This window comes from Acromyrmex echinatior, chromosome 1 (assembly GCF_024713525.1).
Source record: "Acromyrmex echinatior isolate Ae372 chromosome 1, ASM2471352v2, whole genome shotgun sequence".
Classification (NCBI taxonomy): Eukaryota; Metazoa; Arthropoda; class Insecta; order Hymenoptera; family Formicidae; genus Acromyrmex; species Acromyrmex echinatior.
Window position 1 is genome coordinate 18,713,437 of NC_141852.1, and position 27,184 is coordinate 18,740,620.

At 26.9% G+C, this 27,184-nt stretch overlaps 2 protein-coding genes across 20 annotated transcripts in view; one reads left to right on the forward strand and one right to left on the reverse strand.

Moving 5' to 3' along the window:
• Positions 1 to 729: 729 nt before the first annotated feature.
• Positions 730 to 27,184, reverse strand: part of stac (C2 and C2B_Munc13-like domain-containing protein staccato) — a 36,591-nt gene continuing 10,136 nt past the window's right edge. For 2 of the 19 annotated variants that reach the window (XM_087403862.1, XM_087403847.1), the window contains 18 exons: positions 17,020 to 17,178; positions 15,943 to 16,204; positions 8,071 to 8,235; positions 7,777 to 7,955; positions 7,166 to 7,210; positions 6,912 to 7,071; positions 6,244 to 6,767; positions 5,958 to 6,107; positions 5,731 to 5,868; positions 5,443 to 5,634; positions 5,061 to 5,355; positions 4,548 to 4,906; positions 4,202 to 4,391; positions 3,793 to 4,099; positions 3,320 to 3,400; positions 2,727 to 2,850; positions 2,435 to 2,628; positions 730 to 1,880 (listed from right to left, as the gene is read on the reverse strand). In XM_087403862.1, coding sequence (XP_087259988.1) covers positions 1,786 to 1,880; positions 2,435 to 2,628; positions 2,727 to 2,850; positions 3,320 to 3,400; positions 3,793 to 4,099; positions 4,202 to 4,391; positions 4,548 to 4,906; positions 5,061 to 5,355; positions 5,443 to 5,634; positions 5,731 to 5,868; positions 5,958 to 6,107; positions 6,244 to 6,767; positions 6,912 to 7,071; positions 7,166 to 7,210; positions 7,777 to 7,955; positions 8,071 to 8,235; positions 15,943 to 16,204; positions 17,020 to 17,178 — 3,619 coding nt within the window. In that variant the 3' untranslated portion in view covers positions 730 to 1,785. The other 17 variants (XM_087403907.1, XM_087403857.1, XM_087403885.1 and 14 more) reach the window with 16 other exon arrangements.
• Positions 24,225 to 27,103, forward strand: LOC105154952 (uncharacterized). The gene is made up of 5 exons (XM_011070770.2): positions 24,225 to 24,332; positions 24,430 to 24,914; positions 25,113 to 25,846; positions 26,006 to 26,367; positions 26,638 to 27,103. Exons 1-5 carry the CDS (start codon positions 24,296 to 24,298, stop codon positions 26,865 to 26,867), a joined length of 1,848 nt encoding a protein of 615 aa, XP_011069072.2. The 5' UTR covers positions 24,225 to 24,295; the 3' UTR covers positions 26,868 to 27,103.

Sequence of the window (27,184 nt, forward strand, 5' to 3'; positions counted from 1 at the left end):
CGCACACTTTATGTTTTATTTTGCAAACTCGTTTTCAATGATTAATTCGATTAAAAGTGCTTTAGAATGGAAATATATTTTATAATTTGTATTCTAATTCGATTAATATTTATATAAATATGTAATAATAAATTTTAGAATGCACTAATATTAAATTTTACACGTAATCCATTTTTAATTCTTTTTTTAAATAAAACTTTCAATGGTTGGTCAAATATTTAATTTAAAAAGAATTATTAAATTTAATAGAATAGAAGAATATAATAGAAGAATAAAATTTATATCCATTTTGATAAAAAATGTCCTTGTGTAAATTAATTTATTATTAGAGTTTCTAACATTATCTAAGAAGAATAAAATTGCGTAATTAATTTAAGAAATCAACAATTGTGATTTTAATTTTAAAGTATTTTGATGTCTTAGTATTATAATTAATTTTTTTATTTATTTTTAATAAAATTTATTATTAATATAGGTATATTTAATATTACACGTTTATACATGCATCAATTAAATAGTATATTTATTCAAATTAATACAAGTTGTAAGTTTCATTAGAGAGAAACCTATGGTTTCATTTAACCTTTAAGAAAGAATATTATTGGTTTTGTAAAAAAAAAAACGATTTAAAAAAATTGAAAAATCACTAAAATTGAATATTATACATTATTTTATTAAATATTATACTAAACCAATAGTTTTTTTCACTACTTTTCCACAAAGAAAGGGTTTATTCAATCAAATACAATCATATTATCTCAATCATGAGAAAATCAGCGTGCAAAGTATATGATAATAGTCTGTTTACGAGAATTTAAAGAAAGGAATATTTACTTACGTTAATATTCACTATAAGTACTGCTAAGTATGACAAACATTAAACGATTGGCACGCTGCATGCGTTCATTGCTTGTGCTGTATACATATGTACGTATGTACGTGAAACGAAATTGATGACTGTGATTATGTTATCCATGATGAAAGACATTCGGGTGCATTCTTACGCATATATTTCTAACAGCCAATGAGAACGTGACATCATTTATTATGGTTGCATTTAGTATATTATAAATTATTATATACACATAAAACACTAAAATTATTAAAGATATATGCAAATAAAAATATTAACGATAAATTTATATTTTTTTAACAAAACAATATAATGATAGTGATGATAGAACAATAATGTACAATATCAGTATTATTAAATTATTTAATATTATTAAGATTTACATGTTTAATTTGTTAAGTGTAATGGTATATATATATATATATATATATATATATATATATATTCTTACACATATTAAAGATTCTTACATATTAAAGATACTTCCAAATTTCTGTTACATTGCAAATATATTATCGTTTAAGTTATATTACAAAAATATTTTTGAGTATGTATTATAATTGTTCAGCATGTAATTTACTACTGTATAATAAATATAATTATACTTCTCTCTAAGTAGCACTTATTCAGCCTTACAATTTTCGATTAAAGTTTCAAAATGCGTCATTGAATAATTCTTTCGAAAGTATAAAAACTATTGAAACTGTGCACAGCCTTAAGACGTTTGTGAGCATTGTGTTATAGAATTTATAATAACACGATGAGCGAAACATATTATCAAGAAATATTCACAGCGACTTTTGGTAAGGCAGATTGCGATATTAACATTGCCATGCCTTATATAGACTGAGTTGCGTGAATACATTTTGCATTGCGTATTTTCGAAAATTGTCCAAACGTAAATCAATGTTAAAGTTGAAACTCCACGTGGATCATTTAGAATTCATTTTAGTATTAAGCCTTGAAATGAAGTCCATTGCTTGGTTGTCTCCTTTCCGATGCTCCAATGCGCGAATGATGTCCGTATCTTTAAATTAATATAAGATTATATTTTATAGCTCATTTACATAAACAATAATTAATAGAATATTTATACTTATATAAATATTCAGTAAATATATGAATCCGTATTCAGAACATGCTTATAACAATATTAGCGCACATTTAACATATAGTTTATGTTACATGCTATAGAATTTCAGAAACAAGCACATATTTATCAACAAAAACATGAATACGGGCCATATTCTGTATTATCTTTAAATTAAGAAATTAAGATGTACACTGAAAAAAAAGATTGACTGAATATGGCATAGCATTTTTAATTGATTGCAAAAGCCAATTTTTGATTGCGTTAGTCTATCGAAATCTTATACTGACATTGCGAATAGGCAAAAAATTGGCTGCTGCAGCTAAATAAAAATGCTTTGTTATATTTTATCATCTAATCTGCTGCAACAGCCAATTTTTTCTTTTAGTGTAAGAATATGATATTATTATTATTAACACTAAAAGTGTAATCCGATAATTTTCTGAAACACAATAAAAGCTTATTTATTATTTTATATCATTATTACGTACTTTTTTTGGTCGGACGAGAAAGTTTTATATGAATTTGATCTAAAATTGCGAAGCTAGTTTCTGGTTCAGTGTCAGGAATCTCATTAAATGATAGGAAAGCTTCAGCCATAAATCTTGATCTAAGGAAGTCCTTGTCTTTTAATTCAAATGCCACTATAGCGTTCTCTACGGCTCTTTGTTCCGAAGTAAGAGGACTGTAAATGTTAGAATCATTTCATAGTATTTTATTCTATTTTCTACTTTTATTTTATATCTATAATAATTTTAAATAATAATTGGCTACATTACTAACATGTTAAACGTTTCATCGAAAAGAGGAAACTGCGTTTCCTTCTGCACATGTGTCTTAGGCATTTTAATTTCGGCAAATTTCTCCTCAGGTAGTAATCTGATCTTCACGTAGGAATCGCATTTACCTGTAATAGACATAGAAAAATCATATTTTTTGTATAACACGATTTATAACATTTGAAGAAACCCACTGAGAAACTATTCATGCACGGTGATGATGATTATCAATGCTGACTCAATACATATATTCTTATCGGTAAGGTTCATTAACACAAATTTAATTATGTAGATAATTGAACTTAATTAAAAATGTAAATTATATCTTTCAGATATGATAATAATAATAATTTTAGAGAACCTTACAGATAAGAAATTACAAATAATCAACGTAAACAATATTCCATGACAATCTCCAATCTTTTTGGTTTAGGAAGACCACTTTATTCATTAGAGATTATTTTTCTATTTTTATATAACGTCAAAATTTGTTCGTGCCATGCATTCCCAAAATGCTATTTCCGCGATAACAAGCAATATAGAGAATTATATATTGATGAGGAAGAATTCCACTTTGTATTCTACACTTTTACATACTTGTCTTCCCTTCTTTGACTTTTTGTTTAGATTTTGAATGCAGTTTACGCTCGAGAGTAGACAGCTTGCTTATAAAATGGCCTATAAAATCGAAAAAAAGTTGTCATTCTTCCTTCTAATTTTCGCAATTTTTTTACCAGCGATTGAGTTTATCAGAATTGATACCTATCATATTTTCCATCATAAAAACACATAAATGTTTTTATTTATTATTATTACGGTTAATTAGTTTAAGTGAAATATCTGTTTCGTATTATTTAATTTAATTTACTTGTATCACCAGAACTTCTACTTATCATATAAAATCTTCTTCTCGTAAGTGTAAAACATCTTTTGTGTTTATTTAAGTTATTTATTAATTTTCGTCTAACAACTTTTTTATTGTTTTTGCAAACATTAATTTTATACGATACGAATTAAAGAAATTCTGTTAATTTTTTATATTTTATTATAAAAACTTTTAATTTGCTCACCATTGCTATCCATACATCGAAGATTTCTGGCATTTAAAATCTGGATGTTCAACGAATTATCAACAAAATATGCTTTGATGCTAACAAGACCGTTAACAGGTTCTTCTATTTTCTTCTGTTCCTCCATGCGTTCTTGATGATAACGATGTATGAGCTCAGCAGTCTCGAGTCCATGTAATTGTAAGAGACGTTCTATTTTCTCCAAAACCTGGATGTTTGCTGTTTCATCAGCACCGAGGTTAAAGAATCGAATGAGCGTGTGAAGAGTTTTATGCAAATTCGAGTAAAATGCTGGTGGTCGTCGTTTCTGTAAGCAATAATTTTATTATTTTATAAAATAATTATAAACTTTTTATAATAAGCAAAGAATGTGATTGTGTTCTTGAGTGATTGTATGCATTGTATGCACCTCTAAATTAGTGTTGACTAGATCATACAACGTTTGTGATATGATTTCCCAAATCACATGGAGAACTCTGTTAAAGTTATCCTCGTTGAGATTATCATGCAGAGTTGCTAGATTACTATCTAAATACTGTAGCAGGCGATCCATAGCGTTGCTGGTTGTGTCAATTAATTCGGCACCCTCCATGAGATACCTAAAAACGCAAGCAAATTATTTATTGGGATATTTTAAAACGTAAATAAATTTAAAAAAATTAGTTACATCTTTTATAAAATTTTTCATACATTGTTATAAATTAATGGTAATTTAATTAAACGAAAGTGACACATTTTTAGTTACATTTACGTACCTGTTCATTGCAGGAGCCATTTTGTTGGCTACAACTTCCAACAACTCTATGATCTTGTTCTTCACAGTATCTGTGGCATTGTTAATGATAAGCTGAAGAGTCTGTTGACAACGATCAGCCTCTTCATGAGTCTTATGCTCTCCTAAAGCGTCTATAATATCCTGTAATCCCAAGTCCTGAGCCAATGGTGCAATTGATGTTCTGATATAATCGATATTATTAATAGCAAAGCACCAGGCCGTCGATATTGTAAATCTTTTTTCGTACACGCTACTCTGCGAAAGTTGTTCTAATTCTGTTGTTATCTCCGCTTTTGCTGCCATTTTATCAGCATATGCCATGGAACACTTACAAATATCCTACAAAACAATTATTTTATTATAAATTGCTTAAAATCTTTAATATAATTTCAATTTTATTTATGTACCTATAATATATCACAATTTTCTTATTAACGACAATACATACTATACGTTAATTATAACTTAAATACGTCAGAATTTTCAAACTTACATCGATAATTCTTGCTATGAACGTATAAGAACCTTCAACATCGGGCCACGCTAACTGCGTCCAAAAAACTTTAATTTGATAAAATGTTGTTAATGTATCTACAGCGCTTGAACTATACTGAACGCTACTGTCAATTGCTTGCAAAGTATCAATTTCGACTGCTCTATCGATGCGTTTAAGTGCTTTATACACTGCGATTTCCAGCCAATGCGCGATACCGCCCTTAAACCAATCGTAATAATTCTGTATTTTCATATTCTCTAGTTGTCCTTCGGCACAAAGTACCTGGCCAAGTCTATAAATTGTATGTAGAAATAAGCGAAATGTTTAAAATTTGTGAAATGCTTAAACAGATAAATTTTTCAGCATCATGTAAACTCACGTAGCATATCTTTGAAGTATAAGGTAAAGCTCAAATAGAGTCGTGCCTAGGCTTAATTCTGCATTATCAGTGCTATCAACTTCAATTCGTTTCAATCTAGCACACACGTCCTCTATAATGATCATGCACATATCACTGATTCTCTTTTCATACGCAATATACATCATTCTTGCATATGGAATATTAATTTTCCTAAAATTTTTATAATTAATACTTACATATTGTTTATTGAATAATTATAAAAATACTCTGCGAGCATATGATATCTTATAGGACAGATCGACTTACTTTATGAATATTTTGTCATAATAATCAATAGCTCTCTGTAAATCTGCTCTAATCAGTTGAATTATTTTAATATAATACCTAAGCGCGTCTTCATCAGACTCTGTTTCAGGCGAATTATTGCTTAATATATGTTCAAACCTAGAACATAATGTATATACTTATTGTTGGTATAGCTTATTATTAGCAAAAGAATAAAAAATGTTAAATTTATGCTTTGTTTCGCTTACCATTCAGTACAACTTTGTGTAATAGTGAATTCTAAACCTTGGAGTATATCTATTTTCAAATTTTCAGATTCAGTAAACCAAAAATACATTTTGGCAGGAAATAAGTCAACATCTTCAGGAACTTTCAAAGAGGATATAGATGATAATACCCTAAAATGATTAAAATTTTTTTTAAGAATTTCAATGATTCAAAGCATTCTTTTCTATATTAAATATCATTAAGACATTCTCATTATATAATCGCGTGTTGTAAAGCCAATAAAATTGCAAGAATATAAGTAGTTACCTTAAGATGGAAGTTAATTGTATTATTGTATTTTGATTTCCTAAAATCAATTTTCTAATTTTTCGTATAGTGTTTAGGCATGAAAATACAATTTTCTTTGTGGCTTTCCAAAAGAGTTTTGTTTCATCAATAGAGAACAGACCACTGTCCATTGGTCTAAGCAAATTGATTATAAGTTCATTGAAAATTGTGAAACTTAATGGATGCTCCTCATGGATTCTTGCGTATTCGATCCATTGTGCCAGAGCGAGATTTCTGGCTAGTAAGCCACGTTGTGCACTATGTTGAAGAATGAGTGCTTCGGCTGGTCCCGACCAACGACCACACCAACAATACTTTTCAATTTTTTCTGTTTCAATCTCATGAAGCAGTAGCACTCTTAGCAGATGTCGGTGTTCTTGTGCGGCTACTTGTGCATTATGTTCTGCACTGAAGGCCAATCGAAGCTTTACAACACCACGACGTTTGGTCTTATTTTTCTTATCTAGAGCATACCACATAGTATGACCCGTTGTAGGTATATCCTAAATAAATGCAAACATAATATATATTTAATATATTTATTTAATATCAAAAAATAAATACAATGTTAGTGCAATGTAATATATAAAATAAAATCTATGTACGAAAATAGTCTTTATAGTCTTTTAAATAAAATTTTATATTACCTTCAATGATATCCGACATCGACCAATAAATTCATTGTTATGACTACCAGTTGTAGCCGTTACTGCAATTTCTTTGGCTAATTTAACTAAGCCACGAACACCTTTAATATCTTTAACTTTACTCATTTTTTCAGGCACAGTTTCGGCAGCATCAAAATCCCTAGGAAATGCATAAAATAAGATTAATTAATAATTAATAATTAGCAATTAATAATAATAATTATGTACAATCATATATATGACTTCTGACTTACCATACTTCAAGATATAAAATATCATTTTCGGGATCCTCCAGCGGCCTAAATAATAACATATGTGATATGAAATAAATACGATATTATAGTTAATAGTTATTTTTAAATTATGAAATAAACTTAGATCTTGTGTCTTTAACACAATATTTAATTATTTATATAAAATTAATTACTAAAATCACAATTACTAATATATAAAAAGTTAATTCGTAACATATTTTATTAATCTTTTTAAAATATTTAAAAGAGGATATAAATATATTAAAATGTTTAATATATTTATATCCTCTTTTGATCCTCTTATGAGAAGTTAAATTTCTCTTCATTGGATTATTTTATTATTCTTTCGACATTTTAAGACTATATTTAAATTCAATGATATCAAAAACCTGCTAAACTTATTTTACGATATCAGATTATATTTTTTAATTAGAATTTTAGAATTCTAAAGGCCAGAATTGAAGTGATCCTAAAAATCCTTAAAAAGCGAGATCTTCTTTTAAGTTTCTTTGTTAGAAAGCTTTCGTCCATAAAAAGAGTTAAAAAATATAATGTAATGTATTAAAATGAAAATTTTTTTACAAAAGTAGAAAAATATATATTTTACTCACAGTTCAAAATGTTCTTCCCAGATTGGACTTAATGTACATGTTTTTACGGCAGTATTATATCTTCTGGTAGGTGCTGATTCGAGATAAAGGGCGCAGAAAGGATCACTTTTACCATTCGAATCTTTGGGGACTAATTCTTTGGCTTCGATTACTTCGATATTAAGATGCAGTTCTGGTGGCTATATATAAACAAATGTGACAAAATTTTTTAAATTATATATATATATATGTATATGATAAAATTACAATGCTATGTTAGTTGATATATGTAAAATAATTGTAAAAATAAATTACCTCAAGATTTTGCATATGTTCCAACACTCTCTCGTGTGTTTTATTATCAATTTTGAAGGCACTTTGTAAATGGTTCAAAAGAGTTTCTTGGCTACATTCTTTAGAAACGTCGAAGCCAATTTGATGTTGTATCATATATACTAGCGCAGCATAAAGCTCTTCGATCTGTAGACAATACATTACAATAAATAACGTTAGTTTTAAAAACTTTTCTAGAGATATGTATGTAAGTACAATGACTCACGGAACTCTGATTAAATCGTACCATTGTTATAAATTTTTTTTGGAAATTTGTGAAGATATCTGCAGTAATACTATAGATATTTGTTTAGTTATATATATTGATATTGAAAGATTGATTTTATTGGTTACTTTCTTCGAATCAATTAATTGTAGATAATTGTTAGTATATTTGGTAGAGCTCGGTCTTATTTAAAATATATATTTTAAATAAAGAAAAAATTGAAACGTTATTTAATATTTATTATTTTAAATAACTTCTTCTAATCTATTTAATATTATCTTATTTAATATTTTAAATAAGTTACATCAGTTTTTTATCGATTTTGTATTTTAAATAATTTTCTGGAACCTGTTTTATATTTTTTATTTTAAATAAATTGTATCAGTTATATTATCGATCCGTCACAGTAAAAGTGACGGTAATTAAATTATAATATATTTATGACGAAGTATAGCATGTGTAGGGTATAAGATATACACACATATAATCCGTTTCAATTTTCTACCTGGGTTCGCGAAGGGTTAATAATATTAAATATTAATTATAAGCAATAGTTATAAAAAAACTGAAATGTTATACTTATAAATGTACATTCATATATTCAAATAAATAAAATCATTAAAAATAGAAAATAAGCTTGTACATGCAACGCAATATAATCAATAAATCAAGGCCTAATAAGCCTTGATTTATTAAAAATCATTAAAATATTTTGTATTTACTATTTGAAACGTTTATTTAAAGTACATATTTCTTATTTTATATTTTAAGTAAGTTTTCGAAAACACAATTTCTTATTTAAAAAAAGAAATTGCCTTCAAAAACTTATTTAAAATAAAAGACAAGTTATTTTTCTATTTTAAATAAAAGTTATTCTATATTTTAAATAAATTAATGTATTTTCGGGTCCTATTTCTTATTTTATATTTTAAATAATTTCTTGTGACCTATTTCTTATTTAACATTTTTAATAAGTTCTCTTGGAACCTATTTTATATTTTTTATTTCAAATAAGTCGTATCAATTATTTTACCGACTCCTACGATTTTATATTTTAAATAAAGTTTTTAAAATTTATTTTTTATTTTTTATTTTAAATAAATATCGAATATTTTACCGAGCCCTGAGAATTATTTGGTTATTTCCGTAAATCATTGTATATAACGACAATATAAATTTTATCAATAAATTTTATCAATAAATTAATATATGATATATTTAATAGTTTTGAGTGGATTTTTGATGTCTTTGTTGAAGATATCATTCGTAAATCAGAGAATATAAAGTCTTTAATTGAAATATCCATTTACGCATCCCTTCTTATACGTAATATATCTAATTTGTACATAAATAAAGCATTTTATTATACACTAGAAAAAAATTTGTTAAACTTTAATAAACATTTTTTAAATAATCCTAAAAATAAATAAATATTTAGATAGATGAAAAAAAATGATAGTTAAATCAAACTAATAGTTCTTGTATCTAATAAATGTGTTTACTTTTTATAAATATATATTTATTAGTATTACTATCTATCTATTATTACATTTAATAAATATATATTTCTGCTAGGGCTATTAAAAAAAATATTTATTAAAATTTAGTAAATTTTTTGTCAGTGTATTTTTGGGACAGTTTTATGATCAGATAATGAAAATGATATATGATATAAATGGTAAAATTAGAGAACTACAGTAGATATTTATTATATATATATTATACATATACCATATACACAATATATATATATATATATATATATATATATATATATTTTAGAATAAAGAAATTAAAATACTTTAGAAAAATGAAATCATACAATGAAATAAATATGCAATGTTTAAAAAGAAACAAGTATAAAAATCAATAAAACACTAATATAATTTTCAATAGAAGTACAAATATTTATATAAATGTTTTATATTTATTTTATATTTATATTTTATATTTTACATTTATATAAATATTTTTTTCAAGTAAATGATTTTATAATTTTTTATTAATCACAACTGTCTGTAATTTTCAGACTCACCGTCATGGATTGTAAAAGCGCATTAGTCCTACGTTCAATTTCAGCCTTTGGTACTCCACAAAATGTATTTCTCTTACGATTGAGGGTGTTTGTTCCTATGGGCGGATTTGTGCTCACCATATTGAATTTCATGTATTTATTCACTTGTCAATTCACAAACAATAATCACACGGATTGTCATATAATTATATTGGATTATTCATTCTACACTTTTCACATAGTTCTTCTGTGATTCGCATTATTTGTATTCAATGCAACCATTATTAAATTTATTTAGCCGAATTATAATTCTTTTACTTTAAGCGACGCACCAACAATTTTCTTAGACGATTCGTTTCGAACAGCTATGACGACGATAACGGACAGAAGATCTAGCGAAAAGAAATCTAGAACAGCACGACAATGACCCGTGGAGATGCAAGACAGAAGATCATGTTGTTCGGTAAGAACAATGACGTTTATGCACCAGTGGTCCTGGTTTCAATTAGACGTTGGACCTGCTCACGCAACACATTCGAACCTTGCGTGAGGACAAAGAATTCCGCGCACTGACCCCTGTACACTCTCATTCGATGGAAGGGAGGAGAGGGGCAATAAAAAATTGTTGCTCTAGCTAATAATTAAAGATAATTTTCCGAAAGTACTTTATGCGTTATTAACGACAAAGAGAGGATGCCAATTTATCGCACGCACAATCGCTGAATTTCGTTGCGGTATTAAACTCACTTCGACAGTCAAAGATGAACTTTTACGATGGCCACGACCTTTCTTATCGACAATATACTGAGTCGTCGTATATTCAATCATTTGTATGCATAATTAACGATTGCCATCAACCGTTGTACGCATAAATCGTGATGTTACAGAATTAGTTGATATCTACAATAATGGTGTATGATATAAGCATGTTAACTGATGAGAATGAAAAACAAGAGTAAGATTGTCATTATGGAAATTTTCATCATATCGAATCTTGTAATTTTATTTATGTACAAGAGAATAAAATTTGTGCATGGAGAATAAATTACTTTTTTATTTTTATCTATGTAATATTAAAATGTGAAATTTTTTTGAAGACAATTTTTAGATATTTCTAGATAAAAGAATTTATATCGAATTATCAGCATAAAAACATGTTAGTAAAAGCTTATGTTCTTTAAGAAAGATAAATTTTAACAACACTGTGATAAATTTTAACAACACTGACAAATTTGGATTATTAGTAAATACTGAAGGTTATCTACATCAATAAAATATGTTTTACTAACAATTTAAAAAACATATGAAAAAGACAAACTTTATATAACATATAATTTGATCTTACATTGCTGCTAATTGCGATTTTTAATAGTTCTTCAATTTTAGCAGAAAGATTAATGTATATATGCTTAAAATAGCTAATTTCAAATCATTGATTTTAAATAAATATTTTCTAAATGAACTATCTGCACACACATGCAATATTTTTTTAAATAATATAATATTATAAATTTTGGAATCTTAATATAGATAATTTACGCAAAATTATTAAAATTCGAAATTATAATTTTTAGGAATCATTAAGTAAAACTGTTAAATTAGACATTTCTAAGAAATTAAATATTAACTTATTATAGACATATATCTATATTTATTATATTTTCTATTATTTTAACAGAAGTATACATCAACATGTTATTATATCGAGTTGTCGAAATTTTGTTGTTTGAAATTAGAGTAATTTTTTATATACTTTACATATTCTGCTGTTCATATAGGAACTTTTAATTTCAAGATCGTCAAATTAAGAATTTTGTATGATAAAACCAGAATTAGAGCATAACCTTCAATATCAATGTTTACTAGCAAATACGTTGCCAAGAGCAATTGACTCTGACAATGAGATTAAATTTTCACTACAGCTAAAATATATACTAATGAAACGAAAATTACTTCTAAAATTATAAATATTTAATATGTTTAATAATTCTATATTAATTTTTATTACATGTGTTATTTCTGTCGCGCTAATATCTTTTTGCAGCGTGTTACAAAAACAGAATGAGTGATTCTGAGGAATGAACATCATGATTGCGTGCATAAATAGTCTGAAAACAATCGGCGAATCTGGACATGAAAGAACTATGTCGTATCCCGTTTAAAGTGACCCACAGAACAAGTGTAACTACAATGCGTTCATATGTTCGCACAATTACGTCCAATGAAAGCTGATATACCAACAATTAGTTCATTGGCCATCAAGGCACATCAAAATATCCGTTGTATGATAATGGACAGTATGAATGTATCAAGATACCTTCGTCCTTCGTATTCCGTCCTCGTTTAATTTTCGTAGAATTATGCAATTTTGAGACGGTCCAACTCCTTACGCCCACTCCAATACTAATTCTATTTTTCGACGAGGATGAATTCGTTTAAGACACTTTATAGTCAGTTACTTTATATCATTATAATGATCGTAATTATTCTTCACACTAATAAAATAATTTATAATGTATTATTTTTATGTATGATACATAACTATGTATGATATATAAGGAATTTATTCTTAAAATTTAGAGTTTTTTAATAGAAATATCTTGTAATCAAATAATCACTGATTATGTTCGAAGAGATCTGTTAATAATAAAAATAAGAAAATATTACAAAAATAAAAAACTATAGATATTGAAAGACAGGTGATATTGTGTTACAATTTGTTTCATTTTTAAACTGTATTCCTGACAATTTGCCAATTTTTCAAGTAGCTATCGAACAGAAAAAGAAAGTATTTTAGTCTGGTTTTCCGAATAGTGATTTATTTTTATAACTTAGTAAATTCCAAATATTGAAGTATTATAGCTTGTAATTGCGTTAAATTTAATAAATTATAAAAAATTAAAAATTATGCTTGTGTTACGTATCAAATTATTATATTAATTGACATTTATTAAAAATTTTGTCTATTATTTAAATAATTCTGATTTTTACTTAAATTTTTTTTAAATTTTTGTTACAATTTTATTTTATTTTTTTAATATATATATACGCATGCAATTATTTATTAATCGTGTTTAAACATAATTTAATTTTAAATTAAAATTAATTTATAACATAATGAAAATATCACACATATTTTATCAATAAAATATTTGCAATTGTCTTGACAATATACATTTACTTTTCTAAAGGGGCACATTCATGACAACAAATCAAATTGTTTTTCACTTAACATCAGAGCACACATTTCTTGCATAACGCACCGAAAATTTTAAATATTAAAACTCTCTCTGTTTCTAATAATTTAAAACGGATTAATTGAAGGGGAAAACGCACTACCCTTTTGATTAATTAAACCACTCATTAATTGTATGTAGAAACAGACAAATAACTTCACTGTGTTTCATTCTTCAAGAATGTATCTTTTAAGATAAATATATTTTGAGAATTGATCGTATAATTAATTGAACGACAACAGTTAACGATGAAGCTAAAGAAGATGGTCAGGATAATCAGCGTGAGAAGACAAGACAGGAACTTTACGAAGGCAAGCACCATACTGCCAGGAATAGATGGACCAACAGATCAGAGTCGTCGTACATCGACTAGACGACTTCGTATTAGTGCATTTGCTAACGCACGAACACGTGGATCTCATTTCAGATGGAGTTTAACTGCTCTGATTAAGCGTAAGGCATAACACCCAAGTGTACAGAGAGTGTACAAACGGGTATTATACAGAGAAAATTGCTATCGATTTTGTATCAAAGTCTGACTTTGAACCTCCAGAATAAGCGATTGTTCTTGAATTAATAAAAATTTATTGAAACATTTTATTGCGTATGATATCACGCAGAATAAAATATATGAAAGAGTATATTCACTATATTAATGAATTTCTTGTGACGAAACTATTTGTGATTACAGAATACAAAAATAAAATATTATTCTGCAAATTGACTATAATTTATATAAATTAAATTAATATTTTTGTATTTAATCGATTATAGTATAAATAAACATAATGTGTTAATAAAATAATTTAATATATTTCATGTCAGACTTACACATTTTTCTTCTTTTATGTCCACTTTAGGAAAAAGTAATTTGTTGACTTCGGTTAAACGCATTATTTTAAAATAAACCGAATTAAAGGTAAAATTGAATAAAGAAAATTATGACAGCATTTCGCATGGCAACGCAAGGGAGCGTCTAACTTCGACTAGCTTCCCTGCCAGACTGAGACCTTTGGAAAAATCAATATTGTTACCGGTCGTTCAATTGTGGCAGGACGTGTAACACCATACAGAAAATATGAAGTTCTGATCCCACGAACAGGAGCATAAATGATGAATGCTTATTATAAATACAAAAATTTAATTATGCAATAATAATTCAGAGAATACGCTTAGCGTAGAATCACGCGTAATAACAAGTTTATAAAAATAGCTACATAATGCGTATTTATGAAGTTAATGACAAAATAATAAGAACTATTGTTTATTAATTTATAAATGTATCTAAATCTATCAAATTTTAATGTTTAAATTGTTCTATATGTTGCAATAAATAGTCTTTACATGCAAAGAATGATTTTGTTATCTAAATATTTAGCCTAATTCAAATCCAAAAATAATTTTATTCAACTATCTAAATGATTATGCTCAAACTGGATACCAGAATGTTAAAACTTTTTATTCATTGTGCATTATTGCTTAAGTGTTCTACATAATTATTTTAATAATTTTATAAATTTTTTCTATAATTATTTTCATATTTGTTTTTTGCTAAATTTTTTTACTTTATAACAAAATCGTCCTTTTCGTGTAAAAATTTTTTCCAACGTTTGCTAGAAATATAGATTAACGATAAGATAGATTTTAAGAATTTAATTTTATTTAAAAAAAAATTAATGCAATTATCACCCTAAGTTACTTTCCCATGACGACGAATCTGTTTTAAATTAAACGGTGCTAGTATATAATGCATTATATAAAAGATCTTCAGAATTATAAGCAAAGTCGTTTTGATCTTGAACAGGCTACCAGTTATCTATTGACGTAGGTAAAGCGGTATGAAGCTACTTGAAATATTTTCAGGCAACACTTCACATGCCATTAACATATGAGAATTCGTTCTCTTGCCGAAAGTAGTCATTAATATTCTGAAGTAGATGTTGAAATAATTTATCTAGACTTAGAATAAAAATGGAACGCTAATATTGTCTCTAATAGAAGATCTATCATGCTTTTGGTTTTGACAGTGCATTATTGATTTTGAACTCTATTCTTGAATTTTAAATCTGAATTTAGTTATTTAATTTCACCGTTTATAATACTTTTAATCCGGCTTTAAAAGAAATAACTATTTTATTTTTAAAATTTAATTTATAATAATAAAATAAAATTTCCAGATAACAAACTGACATTATTTGGATGTCTTTCACATGTCTTGACATCAAAATGATATCAAATAATGTCAGCTTGCTACTTGAACTGCAGTGTGATATTTTACTATTATTTGAATAAGAATTTGTCTAAGAATTTTGTGTGGACTAAAATTTATAATTTACCTCACGTCATATTAATAATTAGTTTAAGATTTTATTACTTACGTTTAAACCCATTGATTCGGCCAAAAAATTTCGAGCATGTTCATTTTCATCTCTATCACTGTCAGTTTCTAGCAAAGCCTCAGTTGGTTCATTGATACTTCCTTCTTCATTCAAAGTACTATCTTCTTCTTCTTCTTCTTCTTCTTCTTGTGTTTCAGCCTTCTTTTCTGGAAGTGAACCTTCTGCTTGTTCCTGAGCACGAACTTTTTCTGCGAGCAGCGTACCGAGATTTTCGAAAAAGCCGCCATCTGATTCTTGTATTCTAAAATGAGATATTATTTCAGATTAATAATGAATTAATAGTTTCTGAACTTTAATTACAAAATTTCATATCTTTTAAGTATTTTTATAAAATTTTTTATAATATCTCTAATACATTAACTAAAAAATATCCTAGAGCACATATATAATTAGAGTACATTCTAATTTATTCTAATATATATAATGAAGTTGGTATTTATGTGAGTAAAATATAATATAATATATTTGTATAAAGTATATTATATATGAATATAATATGTTTAGAAGCGTATAAATTTATGCTTTTATATTACTATAATATAAAATTAATATAAAATTTACATGTTGTAAATAACTTAATAAACTTAAAAATATTATGACGCTTTTAAATGTTACGCCCAGTGAAAAATGCTTTAAATTGATGTTTAATCGACGTAAAATTGATGATTACGACGACGATTTGACATTGATGTCTAATTGACGGTCATTTTTCACTGGGTAATTCGCTGATTTTATTATTATGATTATTTAGAAATAAAATACTTGTTAGTGGGATATTCAAAACGAAATGGATGTATCAGGCTTTGGGGAAAAAAAAGGTTGAAATAGGTGGAGAAAACTTTTGGCTTTGGAAAAGAAAAAAAGATGGAAATATGTGGGGGAAACTTGAAAAAAATATATTGAATGCGAGCACATACATCTACATATGCAAACTAAAAAGCATGACTTATGCTTCGAAAAAGCACATAAAATATTGCAATATTTTTGTGCTAAAACAGTGCAGTGCAAACTTTTCTATCAACGGACATTACATATACATGAACATCTCGTTTTCACCTTTTGCTAATAAAGTTGAATGCCGCAAATTTCCAATAAAATCTTGCGACGGTTACTTCTTTTGCTTCCGGCTTTTGAGACATTCGCAAAGCAGCGATCACATAGTAAGGATGATTCTCGTTCAGTTTTTCAAAATGCGCCATTTTCCTTTTCTTAGTCCTTTAGCAAAAACACAACACGTCTTCTAATGAAAATTTAAGCAAGAAAAATCACGTTACATTATTAAACAAGATTAATTCTTATTTCTTGCATTTAAACTTTATTTAAAATTTGTCTTTGACAATTTTAAACATATTACTTTGAACTAAAATATACTAAAGTAAAAATAATTGGATATACTTTATAAACTATATAATATCTTTTATATTAAATATTTATATTTATATTATCGCTCCTTTATAATAAGATACAAAAAAATATGTAAATTATTTGATGAGTAAACTGTTTTAATATTGATGTCAAAAATGTGATAAAAAACATAGTTGTTTAATATTATTAACTTTCCTATTAAATTAAAAATAATTTATTACGATAAATATAATTTTATAAAATTAAAACTGAGTTATGAAACTAATAAGCAAATCTTTTATAAAAAATTTAAATGTATTCTTTACATATTTGTACTAATCAACTGCACTTCGACAAAATACTGCACTTTTTGTAAAATATAACACTTCTTTTGATAAGACACAAGGCAATGTACTAACAAATATCATTTCCAAAAAATTTTTTTGGACACTATAACATGCAAGATAACTGAATCGAATTGACGTTTGTGCTTACATTTCAGTAAGTACTGGATTATTTTCTCAAATCTAAATTATCTTCTAGAAGCTATATGTTCACATTCCACGGCTTCGTTTACACTGACTATCACAGCACTGTGGCTTGGTCATATAAACTGGAAACTTAATTATACAATATTTTTCCTACGTACGAAGAAGGATTCCCACGTGAGTTACTTGAAATTCCCATGTTTGCTAATTATAGCCTACAGATGGAATTAAATCAGCTCGTTTAGCTTTACGTGAACATTTTTGACAAATATGCATTAATCCATGTCCGTCTATGTACTGGATAAGAATTTGAGTGGCAAACAGGTAGTAAGAATTTGAGTGGGAAGTAGGTGATTGTAAGTAGGAGGAACCAGGACATGAGTGGGATTTGATTACATAAATAATTAGTAAAGATGAAGTTGAAATATGTAATTTGCAATGGTTCGAACGGGCTTATAATTATAATTATTACCTATCGTAATAATAATGACAATATTTATACGTAACTGATAAAACATAATTGTGATTCAAGGAATTTTCAATTATTAATATATTATGAAAGTATTATGCAATATTTACTGCTGTCTATATGAATTATCAATTTTTAATAGTTTAATAGTCGATTTTAATATTTTTTAAACATTATTTTAGGAATTTACAAATACATTATATAATTAAATTTAAACATTTATAATTACAAATGCATTATGTAATTAAATTTAATTGTTAACATTAGGTTATGTGTAACATCAGATAAGATAACTTCAGAGATAAGCTCAAATTTATAACGTGCACTAAATAACTATTAAGTTTGGCACGTTAATTTTTTTGTTTGTAGCTCATTCCAATTAATTTCAAGAAACAATTTTTTACGCACTTGCGTAAAAAAACAAAAGACAAAACAATTAACTAAATAACTTTGATCAAATGTATGTTCTTTTTATTGGAAAAAAAAAGGAAAAACAATAAAACGTAATTAACAAATTTAATTTCTTTTCAGTTAACAACTGTATGTAGACATTAAGAACATATTAGTATGTGATATAAATTTTGTGACCTGTAAACAGTTTACGAAGACGAAACGAGAAATACGTTCTCAAATTACGAAGCAAGAAGAACAAGAAATAGATGTTCGTTAACTTGCGTCACTGCTGCATTCCTTTTTTTTTAAAGCAAAGCATTGCATCCTTCTGAGCCTCTTTTATTCTTAACTCGAGAACGAAATGATTCATGGTATCGCATGCCACTTGAGTATTTTGCGGTCGACCAACGTTTGAAAAATGTAGACTTATTCGATCTTGTTTTATATTTTTATCATCTACTTTTAATTTCTTACGGCATGATAATTTAGAAAACTAGATGATCCAGCGGAATTGTGTTTCTAATCAATAATCGATTTTAATCTAAACTGATCATATACGGACCACAAATTGTTTTACACTTGCAAATTTATGGTACAAATTTATTTATGTAAAATTAATGGAATGAAAATATGAAAAGAAAGAGCATAAAGAACCACAGCACAAGATGTAGTTAGTGATATTTAATTATTCTTGCATTACGAATTACAATAAAAACATTAAACGTTTCGGCCACAATCTGGCCATCTTCAGTAAAATTAATAATATTCTTAAGACACAGAGTTACATCAAGTTCGAATAAAATTCAACCGTCGTGTGTTGTAATTGTAAAAATCGTGTTTGCATCAATGCGATGCTGCTTCGTATAATAATGTTAGAACGTCAGAAGTCATATAGTGAAAAGTGTAGAACGAGAATTTTCAGATTCTAATTTACAATAATTTATTTTATTATTAATATCTTTTAAAACGGAGTATAAAACAAAAGAAATATTACCTGTTTTACAGCAAAATAAATCGATGAATTTCAAGTATAATCATTGCATAGATAGAAATTTGTCGAGACACTATGTGTTGTTATTGGTCGTATCACATATTTTTCCGCTATTTATATCCAGTCAAATAGTTTAGAAAGTTCCAGAATTATTTATTAAGTGCGAAATCATTGGGCGTAATCATTGGGCAGCTTGATAGAATTTTAATGTTGTCCCATCCCAAATTTCATGAAAAGAACATCTCGGAATTAATTCACACTCTTCTCAATAATGGTTATCCTCTCAAATTCGTATTTTCGACGATTAACAATAGAATAAAAACTTTGGAAAATAGAACTAATCCAGAAAAAAATCGCGAAGTAAATAATAATGAATATGATTCCAACAAGAAAAAATTTTTCGCGATATCATACTTAAGCAAGGTTTCTGAAAAATTCAAAAAACAAATATTTACTTTATTTAGCTATGTCGATTGATTAAAAATATTTTGCATTTTAAATTTATCCACGTAATAAGGATAAAGTCTATTGTGATAGCTATTATGATAAGCTATAGGCAGTCCTCAATAAGCTGAATGACCTCGAAATAATACTGTCAGGCGAACGTTCGTGTTTTCAATCTCAAATTTATTAATACAATATCTATATTACCTGTGACGTATATGATATATATGTTGTTATTTTACCAAGAGATAAAATAACCATTTAGATTAAATAAATAAAAATTTAGATTTTAAAATAATTTGTCGAATTCAATTTTGTTAAAAACGTTTAAAAAGTGCTTTGTGTTTTTGATATTTTACAAACATATGACATTTTAAATCTTATAACAATTTAAAATGTTATGAGTTTACAAATTCTCAACAGCACGATGTTACATAATATTTACAATTAACGTGTACAAAACACATTTATTGAAAAAAAAAGTCATTATTTCAATTCGTCAATCAGTTTAACAAACTTCAACAATTGTTTGATATATGTATTGATGATATCATAATTTTGAAGGTTTCACTTATAAGATGCTATCTGAAAAAACAATCTAAGTTTCAACAATTTGCAGGTCATTTACCTAATGCGATGATCTAAGATGCTTTTCCACTTTTTTCTTATCAATTTGCCTATCGAGGAAACTCCCAGGGAATTCCCTCGATCACTTGTGACGTGCGTGCTATTTCACGCTGCATGTCATGAAACTGTGAGAGACCGTGAGAAATGCAATAAAAATAGAAACAGACGCGACGTTATGCTTCCTAAGAGAGTGGATTATTATAGAATATAGTATTTATGACTTTTTTATCTTGTAATTAATTTTATTCTTACAAAATTTTATTTTTATTATGACAGCATTTTATAGTAATTAAATATGCTTTGTACAATAAATATGTACATTAAGTATGTATTATTTTTACATACATACTATTTTGCTTAAATTATAATTACAATTATAATAAAAATATAAATTAAGTAAACATGTAAATTATACATATGTATGTACATATAATAAATGTACAAAATAAATGTTTGTATATAATAGGTATATGACATATAGTTATGAGTAAGCAATATAATTAGTAAATTTAGAAGCACTTAAAAATATATTTTAGCTACCGGATACAAATTGCAATCCGTGCGTTAATAAGTTATTTTTATTAATATAATCAAATTCAAATTCTTTCACAGATGGTCGATTTCATGTTCCTCACGTAACGCCAGAGTAATTAAGTATCTTTTATAAAGACGTCACAGGAGGTAACTATGAATCATATAACGTTGTACCGACCTTGGACACCAGATCTCAAAACAGCCGCATGTATATATAGATACACCTATACATTTTGCCTACAGGTATAGAACTCAGACCTGTTAGTCGTCGCGTAGTCCCTCCTCCGAACTCTCAATGTTAGTCTCATTCTATTAATAGATCCTACATATACGCCTAGTTACAGATAATTTAATTTGAGATTTCATCAATGTGTTAAAAGCACATCTCGTTTATTGTAGAGCATTATCATTAATCATGAAGATTATGAATATGCAGGGCTCATCGTTATCGACGCTCCAGTTTCGTGCCAAAAATAAGTCATACTTTATAACTTCACGTTACTTTTCTTGATGTTATAATTTAATATTATTTTCAAATATTTGAATAATTTGAGCGTAGATAAAATTTTTATATTGTCAATTTATACAATATAATATAATAATCTGTTAATTATTGTAACACGTTAAAAAAAATTGTATCAATAACTTTTTGAATATATTTTTCTCCTTTATTTTTTTCCTTCTAATATAAGAAATATTAATCTTATTTGAAAAGATTAATATTTCTTATATTAGAAGTTTTTTTATATAGACTTTACTCATAAATGTGAGACAAAGTATTATTGCAAAATAATATGTTGAAATAATACATTTTATGTATAAATATTGTTTTATTCTTACGAATATGCGTTATTTCAAGTATTGTTCAAATATTGTTATAAATATAGACATTTAATTTTTATGCAAGATTATTTTATTAATAAATAATATTCAATATTTATAAAATTATTTAATAGTGTTGTACTACTTTATTACTATAACATATTTAATAATTTAAATACGTTCTCGTTCAATAAACAATATAAAATTTTCTTTCTCTTAGAAAATTTATAGTATTTTCCGTTAAAGTACGTGAAGTACAAAATAATTAAAAGTCAACATAAATAATGCACTGAAATCCCTTTACCTTTTTTCGTGCTCCGATTTCTCTTCCTTCTCGTTTTCCTTTGCTAATTTCTCTTCTACGATCTTGTGATAAAAATTTTTCCACATAGCTTCTTCATCCATCTTCGCTCGACTTTTTTCTCACCCAATAAATCAGAACGCACTTATACGTGATTTAGTATTTTCCAAGAATTTCACCGTTATTTTAAGCATTCAATTCTTAAGTATAGTTGCCGAACTTGCAGAAAATTGTGTACGTACATTAATTGTGCACTCACAGAAACATTCCTTGTCAAATATTGACCCCGTGTAGGAAATTTAAGTCTGTTTTGTAACGGAAATATGCCGACTGGAGTTATAAGCCTGGTATAGGTGTAACTAAGCGTTCCATTTATTCTTGAATGGAATATTCAACCATTCTTTACTTCTTGGTCGCCCGATAGATGGCACCTATTATCAAGTCAAGAAAGCATTCTCACTTCTTTTACCCGTTATATATGTTTTACAAAATGTTATAATTTTACAATATTATTTTGTCTAAGAATATTTTTCATTTATTTGGAGAAATACAAATTTTTTAAAAATAATGATACCATGCAGAGAATTTATTTTTCATACATATTGAGATTTATATTTAAAATTAATTTATATTAAATTATTAAATGGAATATATATTTATCTATAAGAGTTTTGCTGATATTCTTATACAATTTAGTTTTTTGACTCTTTATTTTTTTATGTGTTCCAAAAAAACGACAAAGAATTAATTAACTAGTTAGACGATTGATATTTAAAGAAATCGACCTTAGACAATTAGTAAATATCTATGAAAGATTAAAATTTATTGTATGTTTATTCTTCTCGGCTAACATTTAAATGAAAATTAAGTAATTAGAGGAAGAAATTTTCGATCGGTTTATTTCATTTATGATTTATCTATCATAAATGTGATGTCAGACTAATAAAATAATCGTCTGAAACGCGCAGTTGTGTATGTGACTCAACATTCGTGGAGTTTGTTTTATCATCTCGATGATATCATCTATTATGCAGGTGATCTATTTGTAGACATATATAAGATTAATATCAAAGAATCACAGCAGAAATGCATTACGTTTGACATCACATAAAATATTGTATTACTTCAGAATCAAAATTTATCGCGGCAAAATAATTAATTTAATTAAAAATATAAAAATAAATTTAAATAAAAAATATTCTTTATTAATAACACTGACATAACGGTACATTCAATTAGCCAGTACACTTTATAAAAAATAAAAATAATTCAAAAAATATATAATATCACTTTTATCATTAATAATTCAATGACTATCTGAATTTTAGTTTTATTTATATCTTTTGCGATTTTTTATTTTATCGTAGACACTAGAAGACAGTAACGCAAACGCACTCTATTACTAATTCTAGGCCAGTACCTGTGCAGGAATTGATTCCTGGTAAAAGCTGCTATCCAGACTGACGTCGCGATCGTTGCGGTTCTTGAACGCAGGCGCCACACGCCATTTCGCTATACATACATACATACACTACGAATCCGTTGAAGCAAACATCAATAATGTTTCTGCAGTATTATTGCACGGAAATGAGAATGCTAACTTTAACCTTTATCCGAGATTAATTTATATTTTCATAAAAATTATAAATATTGATTATTGTTCTGTAATGTCTCGAAAATAAACCTTGTATTATCATTATCGCATCGTGTTATATATGAGGCAGCATTAACGTCCGTTTAAATGAAAGCATAAATTTTCTATTTTTATAATATGCATCAATAGATAGCCAACAACGAGATAAGTTTAACTAAACGTATAAGAAATATTTTCTATTGTTCACAGTAAATTACATGACGTTCGTCTGACAAAAATCTACATAAAAGCGAACTAGTTATTTGCAAACATAGTTAGCTCAAAGATGCGTTGCAAATTGATTATTTTGTTTCTATTCTTCGGTAGTGTATTATTTTTAATTTGATATCACAATAACAAATAAATATATAATCAATATAATCAATGTTCTTTTCTCTCTCTTTCTATAATTTTTTTCAGAGATTAATGTATTTTGTGTGATAACGGAAAGTATTTATCATAATGAAACGTTTTCCATGTTGCCTGCATCTCGAAAAAATCAACCGAATATTGCATCATTTGTTTTAGTAAATCCAAAACAGATTCAACATGCGGAAGTAATAATAAAACATTTCTTAGCGAGATTAACTGGGTCATTCGCTCAGCCAATAACCCTGAGATTGTCGTCTTCCGATGGAGGCAATTTGGGAAGTACAATTAGTGAAATAAGCAAGATTATACGTGCAAAAATTATAGAATTCGCGCAAATTAGCGGACTAACTGCATCAATTCGTCAATATAAACAAACACTACCTCTATACTCTACAATTTCTAAAAATTGGTTTACCGAAAGTCTTGTCCAGGGATCGCTGCTATTATATGATTTGATTGGAATAGGAGAAGAGATGGGATTTGCGATCAACCATTATTTCAAAACATATAATATGACTTTATATGAGAATAAGGTAAGCTCGAAAGAATCAAAAGAGAGATTGTTTTAGAAGTTTAAGAAAATTATAATTAAGATATAAGTATGTAAATAGATTATAGTTTCAAAAGCAACCATTTAATTATTGATAGTATCGAGAAAAAAACATTTGGGCAATCTATTTATGAATTAGGACAGTTATATAAATAACACAATCTATTAACATTTATTTCAGAACTTATCACCATGCAAGAAAACGAAGAGTTTCAAATTTTTTAGTACTATAAATGACGCCATCAGTTTTAGCGAAAAATTATTTAAATGTTTGTTGCCAGTAACAAACAGGAGGAATCCAACATCATCTTTTAATCTCGATCGAGCTCTTGTAAATTTAGCAAAAGATTCACTCGACAACACTGTAAAATTGTTTAAATTTCGCTTAGATCAAGCATTCATTCGTTCTACACCAAGTAACAGTGAAACCAATGAACAATTATATATGTTGCTATGTCATTCACTTGTTGAAAAGGTCAGTCATTACAGCGTTTGTATCAAAGAATTACGACATTTCGTGACTTGCGTATCTTTATCAAGAGATCAAGACTCGTACGAAGAAATCGATCATCATAGATTTCTTACCAAACCATGGTTAACTGTTATTGAAAATTTAAGTGGATGTAAGATTAATATCGACAATACGAGCATTAACTGTCAATTTTATCGAAGATTGCCGAAGTCTACAACGCAGCAAGTGAAATATATTTACGAAAAAATTTTAGACCAACAGATATCTAAACAATCACCTTTTTATCTTATCGCGAATAAACTTGGGAATATTCTTTCGAGAAACGAATGGGGAAGACAATTAACGTATGATGTGTGTAAGTATTTTGCAATTTACCAGGAAGGCCACAGGAAGTTGAATATGCTTTCGAAAAATGCTGCTAAGGACAAGAGAGTGGCTATGAGGTTAATGATATTTTAATAACTCATGTATTTATTAATCTTTATTACAGTGCACGATATAACTTCTCAGAATTTTATATTATTAACATTAAAAATGCATAACTATAATAGCATAACATAAAATAATATTTATCTAAAAATTTATATAAATAATTGTTTTAGATATAAAAAAATGTCTGTATCGCTAAATATATATAAAAATGGTATATTAAGGGAAACGATGCTCGTTATTAGAAACTTTCATCGTTTTGCATTAAAAATGCAACAATTTCTTATCCATGGTATTAGAAGTTCTTTTAAAGAATCATGGCAGAATCATTGTAACCTTCTCTCCTGTTTGTCTAAATGGTTGATGAAACTTTTGGAATTATTTGGATGTACAAATTTAAATGATATAGACATTGAAACGTCAACTACTACTGATATTTCATTGGTTAATATAACAGATTCGGATAGTGCAAGTGAGGAGGAACTTGACGAAAATGATCAAATGAGACATCTCGTGAAATATTCTAAAAGAGATCGTAAGTATTTATATTAATACATATAAGAAAGATAATATTTCAACATACTAATTATATACATACATACTATAATAATTATTAATTTTTTTAGATTGTTTCAAAATTGTTAAAAAAATATTTCACTTTGATATCGAAGCAGTTTAAGTAACATTTTTATTTTCTTCGACTTCTGTTAATTGATTCTAAATTAACTAAAAATATTTGGAATTATAATAATTTGTGCAATAATAGAGTTAATTTTACAAATAAATTTTATATTTATTTTTGCAGAAATAAGAAAAGAGGCCGATAATGTTTTTGGAAAACTAATGCATTTAATGAATCATGTAAGTAAAGTAAGAAGTCGAAATTACAGGAGCACTTTAGCATGTTTGGCAAATAACTTGCTATTGGTTACTATGTTCATGGAAACAATTAGCTTTGTTTCTACATTATTTTGTTTGGGAGAGCACAAAGATGAATCTAATCTCGAAGAATCGACGGAATCCACCTGGACGTAAACGTAGATCTTTGTTTTTAAAAAATTTATCAGAAATCGCGGCAATATCTAGTAGTATATCAATAGTAAAAACAAAATTCTATTCAATATATATTTACAAATGTAACAAATAATTTTTATGATCTAAACTTTAATAAAAGCTATTTTAAGAGAGAGAAACAATAAACAATTTTCGATTTATTAATGTTAAAATAATTTAATTAAATATATATTATATATGCGTATATAATTAATTAATTTTTTTGTTGTAAGAAAAAATTTCTCAGAAATTGACGATATCTATGATAAAGACTAAATTTTATTCAAAATATATTTAAA